Source organism: Coregonus lavaretus (assembly GCF_964263955.1).
Source record: "Coregonus lavaretus genome assembly, chromosome: 15".
NCBI lineage: Eukaryota > Metazoa > Chordata > Actinopteri > Salmoniformes > Salmonidae > Coregonus > Coregonus lavaretus.
The window spans coordinates 20,610,018-20,619,388 of NC_140002.1; the positions used below are offsets into that span (position 1 = coordinate 20,610,018).

Consider the following 9,371-nt stretch of genomic DNA (forward strand, 5'->3'; position numbering starts at 1 on the left):
TGATACAGCCTGGAATCGAACCAGGGGGTCTGTAGTGACGCCTCAAGCACTGAGATGCAGTGCCTTAGACCGCTGCGCCACCATGTCCCTGAAAGCTCCTATAATTGAACTAATTAAGAGCTCACTTTGATATCAACCATCCTATCAAACCATCGAGAAGAACACTATCCATCCTCAAAATAGTATGAGACAAGAAGAAAGTAATATTGTCAACATATCCCTAACATACCAGTAGTAATACGCATGGCACAGTCTCATGATGAAACATTTAATTAACAAAGCACAGACTCAGTCAGTGGCTTATTATTGCAGTGAGCTCTCTTTTGACACAGCTGAATATGTAGACAGTTTAGTGATTGTCAGTGCAAGGCTTGTAATTCTCTTCCACTGTAATATATCCAACCTATTCAGGTAATCTCACACACAATTAAATAATGTGATGCTGAAAGTGACAAGCTGCATTTCACAGAAAAACAAAGAACAATGTGATTTACACAAAACATGTTTGATAAAAAGGTGCAACAGAAAAAAGCAAACGTTTACAAGACACACGTATAAAATAGACATAAAAAGCACATTAGTATAACACCTTTTGCACATATTCTTTTGAATAAATAGTTGGGTTCATAACAATGTCCAGTTATCTTTCTCGTCCAGTCTTATAGGCTCTTGGACTTGTCTTGGTTGTGGATGTACTTATGGTAGACTACTCCAAGTGTGGTGGAGAAGTTCCCCATGAACAACACAAGGTAGGAGCAGCCACACATGAAGACCTGTAGGGTGGGGAGGGAGGACAGGTTAGGAATACAGTAGCAAATGTTCACTTTAAATTTGACTGTCAACAAAATAAAATACAAAAAAACTAAAAGGAGCTTGCCACATATTCATATAAAGTTTAATTCATTTTCTCTGTGAAATGAAAAGAGCATCTGTGAAATGCACTGACCTGCCACTCTTTACACTCTGGGAGCTGGGCCATCCTGAACAGTGTTAGGCCATTGTAAAGCTGCCAGAACTACAAACACACAGAACATAGCGGTGTCACTCTTCCTCAAGACATACAACTGCAGTAACAACAATATCCAGAAATAACTTTGGTACTTTCAATAACCTAAATTGCTGAGAAGAGGATGGACTATGACCCACCCACCCCGATACTCACATGACCAAAGAACAGGAAGGGCAGAAGGAAGGTCAGGCCTCGCCACATCCACGACTGGAAACCCTCTGAGGTGGAGGAATGTTTGTTTACGTCACTAAATACACAACATGACCAAAGTATGTGGACACCTGCTCGTCGAACATCTCATTCCAAAATCATGGACAATAATATGGAGTTGGTCCCCCCTTCACTGCTATAACAGCCTCCACTCCTCTGGGAAGGCTATCCACTAGATGTTTGAACATTGCTTCGGCTACTTGCTTCCAATCATACACAAGAGCATTAGTGAGGTCGGGCACTGATGTTGGGCGATTAGGCCTGGCTCGCAGTCGTTCCAATTCATCCCAAAGATGTTCGATGGGGTTGAGGTCAAGGCTCTGTGCAGGCCAGTCAAGTTCTTCTACACTGATCTCAACAAACCATTTCTGTATGGACCTCGCTTTGTGCACGGGGGCATTGTCATGCTGAAACAGGAAAGGGCCTTCCCCAAATTGTTGCCACAAAGTTGGAAGCACAGAATCGTCTAGAATGTCATTGTATGCTGTAGTCTAAGATTTCCCTTCACTGGAACTAAGGGGCCTAGCCCGAACCATGAAAAACAGCCCCAGACCATTATTCCTCCTCCACCAAACTTTACAGTTGGCACTATGCATTCGGGCAGGTAGCGTTCTCCTGGCATCCGCCAAACCCAGATTATTCCGTCGCACTGCCAGATGGTGAACTGTGATTCATCACTTCAGAGAACGCGTTTCCACTGCTCCAGTGTCGGCGAGCTTTACACCACTCTAGCTGAAGCTTGGCATTGCGCATGGTGATCTTAGGCTTGTGTGTGGCTGCTCGCCCATGGAAACCCATTTCATGAAGCTCCCGACGAACAGTTATTGTGCTGACGTAGCTTACAGAGGCAGTTTGGGATTCGGTAGTGAGCGTTGCAACCTAGGACAGACGATTTTTACGCGCTTCAGCACTCGGCGGTCCCGTTCTGTGAGCTTGTGTGGCCCATCACTTCGTGGCTGACCTGTTGTTGCTCCTAGATGTTGCCACTTCACAATAACAGCATTTACAGTTGACCGGAGCAGCTCTAGCAGGGCAGAAATTTGACGAACTGACTTGTTGGAAAGGTGGTATCCTATGACGGTGCCACGTTGAAAGTCACTGAGCTCTTCATTAAGGCTATTCTACTGCCAATGTTTGTCTATGGAGATTGCATGGCTGTGTGCTCGATTTTATACACCTGTCAGCAACGGGTGTGGCTGAAATAGCCGAATCCACTAATTTGAAGGGGTGTCCACATACTTATGTATATATAGTGTATATGGAATGCACTTTTTTTTTTTTTTACATTTTAGTCATTTTAGCAGACGCTCTTATCCAGAGCGACTTACAGTTAGTGAGTGCATACATCATTTTTTATTTTATTTATACTGGCCCCCCATGGGAATCGAACCCACAACCCTGGCGTTGCAAACGCCATGCTCTACCAACTGAGCTACATCCCTGCCGGTCATTCCCTCCCCTACCCTGGACGACGCTGAGCCAATTGTGCGCCGCCCCATGGGTCTCCCGGTCGCGGCCGGCTACGACAGAGCCTGGATTCGAACCAGGTTCTCTAGTGGCACAGCTAGCACTGCGATGCTGTGCCTTAGACCACTGCGCCACTGCGCCATAACCATATACTATACAATACCAGTAAACATGTACTATACAGCTGCAAACTACAGTATGTGTTGATGATGATATTAGGTCAATGGAGGAGTAATTTTGGTCATGTACCTCTTAAACACGTGTGATCAGTGAGTAGTCATGATGACACACAACAATGTGTAACTTCTCACTCACCAACTGTCAAGTCCATGTTGTGACTCTCTCCCAGGGCTCGAAGTCTGTACAGACAGCCACTCTGGTAATAGTACTGGAGAAACTGGACAAAACCTATTTTGCACAGACAACACAACAACAGAAGTGTACTGTATTAATACTGACACTATTCTATTTCGTCCCAGGTTTTGGGTCAATACCATTTTCATTTCAAAGGTGAATTAATTGAAATGTCTATTCAAAAGTTGAATAGTGCCATTTGTTTTCAATAATGATAGCCTCAGATTAAAAACAACTGTATGCAATTTACTCCATAGTCAATTCTCACTTAAAGATATTACAGTTGTCTTACTTTGGTACAAGCAGTAGGTGAGGAACTGATTCCTGAACATCTGGTAGAGTATGCCTTCCGGCCTGTAGGACAGACAGGGCAGTTAGATAAGTACTATGGTGAAAATTCCATTCTAGCCAATCAGAGGGCATAAAAATAAATTTGGGTCAAGGGTCAACAAGCTACCTAATGTGTTCTTCTTGTCTTGTGCACTCATAAATATGGTAATAAAAATTGTAATATGGTAACATACTAAAACTCCAGGCCTCTGAGGCTGCAGTGTTCAGTGTCTCCCTCGTGCTTAATTTGATCACATGCCCAGCCATAGTTAGAGTGATACCATATTGCAGATATAGAACATTGGGGTGCACTTACCAAGTCAGCATCACTCCAGACAGGAAGCAGAACACATAGTGATGAAACACCCACCAACCCTTGATCCTGAAGCAAACAAACAAACAAGTCACACCAAGATCTATGTACATGCCACAGCGAATAAATAGCTATAACGGACAGTACATATGAGATATAAATCAGTGTATTATAAATGCAGGATTGTACATTAAAGTACAGTAGGCATCAACATGCCTCCATGTAATGAGGCAGACACAGACAGTGTGCTGTTTCATTGGACCACTGTTGTAGTGCACACACACAGTGGTGCAGTGTCTTCAGCTGAATGCAAACACACACCAGCAGTATGAAATGGATAATGGCCTGAAGGTTGACTACTGACCTGGAGCCATTGCTAATGAGGATACTCTCCCGAATGGTCAGTGTGCAGTAGTACCACACCAGCAGGAAGTTGAAGAGAGCGTCTAAGGCTCTGCCAAACAAAGACGTACACAACCACAAACACTAGTTCAAAGTTCACAGATAAGTTCACGGAGTTCAGAGTCAAAGACAAACAGGAGCAAATGTAATTTATAGGTATTAGTGCATGATAACAATATATTACAGCTAATAATACATACAATAGTGGAACGTTTTTAATGAGTTCAAAATGTTTGATAATACTCCTGATATGGATTGTGAGTAAAATGGCATATGAGAGGTTACTCACCTGTAACTAAATACAAAGCGACATGTGAATGAGAAGAAGAGGAGTAGGACGGTGAGGACCAATTTGAATTTCTCATATTCATCTTTGTAGGCAAATCTTGTGGCGAGAGAACAGAGAAAAAGCATCGGTTACGTTCACCAAGAGGCAAACAGTTAGAGTATGAGTTCTCGTTGTCATGTCATCATTATTAAATTGCAATACATTTGTTAAATTACTGAAAAGCGCTTACTTGGAGTGTTTGTTGAGCAATGTTACATTCACGTTCCCAAGAACGAGACTGAGGTATAACCTGTACAGCAAAGGAGAGAGAATTCTATCAAGAAAAAAACTGTCAACAAATCTTCTCTAATAGAGAGCCAAACTCGCTTTTGTCTAGTAGAGAGCCAACCCGTATCAAGCTAAACTGTTTTACATTGCCAGTTTGAACTGCACACTATGTGCTTAAGGCGTGTTGTAGTAGATAACCTAACACCGAGACGGTAGCCTGCGAACTGTTAGTGCTATGCAAAAGACGGCTATATTTGTTTTACTCATTCTTCTTTGGCAGGAAAGACTCCATTTCAAAGAAAACATTTGGCCTGTCCTTGATAGATTCCTGGATCCCATCTATTGCATTCATTTCCTCTGGACTCAGTGTTTCTTTGCATCTAAAAAGGAAAAAGACAACATGATTTAGTAATAAGTACAAAGTGGAACAATAGAATAACGAGAACTATGACTACAGTGTAGGTCTATTACACTGTTATTACTAAATAACACTGAAAAATGTGAGGTTCCATGTGTCCTATTACATCAACTGTGCTTGATACTCACTCTCCCAGCGACACTGTGAGCTCTTTTAATTTCTTCCTCTGTCGTGCTATGGCATTGGAGCAGCTGTCTTGTAGCTTGGAGACCTCCTCAAGCTTCTGTTTATACAGACGGTGAGTCTCCTAGAGGAAAACAGAGATGTAAGAACAATTTAGCATCTCTATTGTGCATATGCATCACTCTGTATCATCTCAATCACTCAGCAATGTGGTTGGACTAGATATAGCCTACATGATGGGATATTTCACTAACTGACACTTATTGTCATTGCACGTAACCTACAGTTGAAGTCGGAAGTTTACATACACTTAGGTTGGCGTCATTAAAACTAGTTTTTCAACCACTCCACAAATTTCTTGTTAATAAACTATAGTTTTGGCAAGTCGGTTAGGACATCTACTTTGTGCATGACACAAGTAATTTTTCCAACAATTGTTTAAAGACAGATTATTTCACTATCACAATTCCAGTGGGTCAGAAGTTTACATACACTAAATTGACTGTGCCTTTAAACAGCTTGGAAAATTCCAGAAAATGATGTCATGGCTTTAGAAGGTTCTGTTAGGCTAATTGACATCATTTGAGTCAATTGGGGGTGTACCTGTGGATGTATTTCAAGGCCTACCTTCAAACTCAGTGCCTCTTTGCTTGATATCATGGGAAAATCAAAAGAAATCAGCCAAGACCTAATTTTAATAGAAAGTTTGCAAAAATAGATAAGATCTTGCTACCATGGAAAGGTAAATACCTGCCAATTTGTGGAAAAATCACCCTGATTAACTCTTTAGTATTATCCCAGTTTACCTATTTGCTTATGGTCTTGCCTATGCCTAGCGAACAGTTTTTTAAATTATATGAGAAAAAGATATTCACTTTTATTTGGAACGGCAAGCCAGACAACATTAAACGGGCCCATTTATATAATGAATTTGAATTCAGAGGACAGAAATGATTAAATATTAAAGCATTAGACCTATCACTAAAAGCTTCAGTCATACAAAAGTCATACTTAAATCCGAACTGCTTCTCTAGCAAATTAGTAAGATTGTCTCACCCAATGTTCAAGAATGGCCTTTTTCCCTTTCTTCAGATTACAACCTGTCACTTTCAGTTATTTGTAAAGGAAATAAATCTCCCAAATATCACTATTTCTAAAACAAGCCATAGAAAGTTGGTTGCAATTTCAATTTAATCCCCCAGAAACGACAGAACAAATAATGCAAAAAATATTGTGGTTAAACTCAAATATACTAATTGATACTGTAGCTCAGTTGGTAGAGCATGGCGCTTGCAACGCCAGGGTTGTGGGTTCGTTTCCCACGGGGGGCCAGTATGAAAAATGTATGCACTCACTAACTGTAAGTCGCTCTGGATAAGAGCGTCTGCTAAATGACTAAAATGTAAATAAAAAACCATTATTCTTTGAAAAAATGTTTTAAAAAAGGTATAATCTTCGTAAATGATATCATAGGTAGGACTAAATAAAAAAGTATACCACTTTCATTTAAGGACCAAAGGATTGACAGCTGTCCCATATAGCAAAATAGTTGGGAAGAGATTTTTGATGTACCGATTCCATGGCATAGTGTTTATGAAAAAAAGGGGGTTACTTGCAAGCCGAAGAACACCATCCCAACCGTGAAGCACGGGGGTGGCAGCATCATGCTGTGGGGGTGCTTTGCTGCAGGAGGGACTGGTGCGCTTCACAAAATAGATGGCATCATGAGGAAGGAAAATTATGTGGATATATTGAAGCAACATCTCAAGACATCAGTCAGGAAGTTTGGTCGCAAATGGGTCTTCCAAATGGACAATGACCCCAAGCATACTTCCAAAGTTGTGGCAAAATGGCTTAAGGACAACAAAGTCAAGGTATTGGAATGGCCATCACAAAGCCCTGACCTCAATCCTATAGAAGATTTGTGGGCAGAACTGAAAAAGCGTGTGCGAGCAAGGAGGCCTACAAACCTGACTCAGTTACACCAGCTCTGTCAGGAGGAATGGGCCAAAATTCACCCAACTTATTGTGGGAAGCTTGTGGAAGGCTACCCGAAACGTTTGACCCAAGTTAAACAATTTAAAGGGAATGCTACCAAATACTAATTGAGTGTATGTAAACTTCTGACCCACTGGGAATGTGATGAAAGAAATAAAAGCTGAAAGAAATCACTCTCTACTATTATTCTGACATTTCACATTCTTAAAATAAAGTGGTGATCCTAACTGACCTAAGAATTTTTTACAAGGATTAAATGTCAGGAATTGTGAAAAACTGAGTTTAAATGTATTTGGCTAAGGTGTATGTAAACTTCTGACTTAAACTGTAAGTATGACCATAACGCTGTATCAAAAAGCGTGCTTGTGCTAAGCCTATTCATTTTGTTTAGGCTAAGTTTCATAATCTACCTTGACATTTGTACAGAACAGAAGGTCTCACACTTTGGGAATTATGGAAATTAATTTCAAAATGTTGGTCTAGTTGTACTGCTTGCTTGTGAGGCTTCCAATGCAACTGTTTTTATCTCAATATCAAAACCTTACTGTGATTGTTTTCAATTAAAATGGTCAAAAAGAAAACAAAAATAGCTTCTTAGCAAAGAGCAATTTCTCAAGCAAGAATTTTGCTAGGACTGTCTGGGAGTCGTCTGAGTGGGGAGGGGAAAACTGAAAACTAGCTTTTATTGGCAGAGAGGTTTGGAACTCTTGGTCTATAACAAATGTACCGCCTGGTGCTGACACCAGGCAGGCCAAAACGCCATCCCACCACAACAGGCTGACATTTCAGGCAGTCTTTTCAAACAGCTCTTACACTATAAGAGCATTATCCTAATTTCAAAGTATTATTCCAACCTCATAGTTGAACTATATATAAAAACACAGGAAAATCAAGTTGACTGCACTGGGCCTTTAAAAAATAAGAAAAGAGATAGCTACTGATCTGTATGCCCTCCAATGTTATAACATCCCAATAGTTTTAATGTCAATTTACAGTGATAAATTGTAGCAGCAAATTCAATTAGTTCAAAATATATTTCATAGTGATATTTTTTGTTGGTAGAAATCAGATAATCCGGAAGCAGCCTATTATCACCAGGTTGGATACAGAACGTGTTTGATATCATATTATAGTGGAATTTAATATATATAAAGTATGATATATTTCACGTATTATATGTAGTACTGTACTGTGGTATGATTGTTGAATGCATTTTGGGATATTTCATATGTCTTAATTACATTTCAAGGTACAACTTTAAACAAACAAACTTTACGACATTGTTGTGCCTGTCCAACTACTGCTGTAATCCTGTGTGCCATTTTTTTGTTAAAAAATGAAATCAGATTATCAAAACAGCTTTCAACAAGTTTTTGGTCCTACCGAAGAACCTTCCTTCTTGCATTCTTTCTTGGATGTGCTAGCTAGCTATGTTGACAGTTTGCCAGAGTAGTGGCACACTGAGTGTGGACAGCTTGTTCATGAACACCCCATGCCATGGATAATTCCCATGACATTTAGTTAGATCACTATTTCAAGGAACTCGCTAACGTTAGTCAGTTCAGGATTGTAAAATGTGCAATCGCAGCTAGCTAGCCTACAAGTACATGTTTCTGGATTGGCGAGCATTATATAGCTACCTAACTAGCTAGCTAACGTTACCTACCTAGCTAGCTAGCTGTCGTCAGCACACATTGTGCGGATTAGCTATTTTATGTGCGTCTGGCCGTAGCGAGTTGGCGAACCGCTAACTTCAGGTCAGCAAGTTTGTAGGAAATATACTTTTCTAAAACATGCCCCTTACCTGGACCCGTTGAAAGTCTTTTTCCAGACCCTCCCACTCCTGTAAGCAATCAGCCAAACTAGTTGGGTTGAATAACATTGTATTCCTATGTGGGCAAAGGCAAGACCACAAGAACTTTCAGCTGTGCAACAGTTGTAAAACCTATCACTTCGAGGACACCTCTTCCAACTCTGTTTATCCAATGAGGTGTCCCGATTCATTTCTTGGAGTTTTCACCGCCCATGCGTGAGCCAATGAACGCCTTCGAATAATTCAACAGCTGCTTCGGTCACTATTTCTGTATTTTTTGCGCAAGATCATGGTGTTCTCTGTGGTGGAAAAATTTCCCAATTGTCATACTTAAGTAAAAGTAAAGATACATTCATATAAAAGGACTCAAGTAAAAGT

General features: G+C 40.5%; 1 protein-coding gene across 1 annotated transcript; it reads right to left on the minus strand.

Moving 5' to 3' along the window:
* Positions 1-254: 254 nt before the first annotated feature.
* Positions 255-9,156, minus strand: LOC311142985 (transmembrane protein 120A-A-like). The gene is made up of 12 exons (XM_084178770.1): positions 8,985-9,156; positions 5,188-5,306; positions 4,905-5,021; positions 4,604-4,663; positions 4,375-4,470; positions 4,048-4,137; positions 3,687-3,752; positions 3,333-3,394; positions 3,002-3,094; positions 1,163-1,227; positions 947-1,015; positions 255-773 (listed from the first exon to the last, which is right to left on the minus strand). Exons 1-12 carry the CDS (start codon positions 9,060-9,062, stop codon positions 660-662), a joined length of 1,029 nt encoding a protein of 342 aa, XP_084034896.1. The 5' UTR covers positions 9,063-9,156; the 3' UTR covers positions 255-659.
* Positions 9,157-9,371: the final 215 nt, after the last annotated feature.

Bases quoted from the DNA above. Each gene is read 5' to 3' on its own strand.
- LOC311142985 (XM_084178770.1), bottom strand. From the start codon at position 9,062: ATGTTATTCAACCCAACTAGTTTGGCTGATTGCTTACAGGAGTGGGAG. The intron at 3,095-3,332 runs GTAAGACAACTG...TGTGCAAAATAG, and splicing joins CACCTACTGCTTGTACCAAA to GTTTTGTCCAGTTTCTCCAG. The intron at 774-946 runs GTCAGTGCATTT...CCCACCCTACAG, and splicing joins CAGAGTGTAAAGAGTGGCAG to GTCTTCATGTGTGGCTGCTC.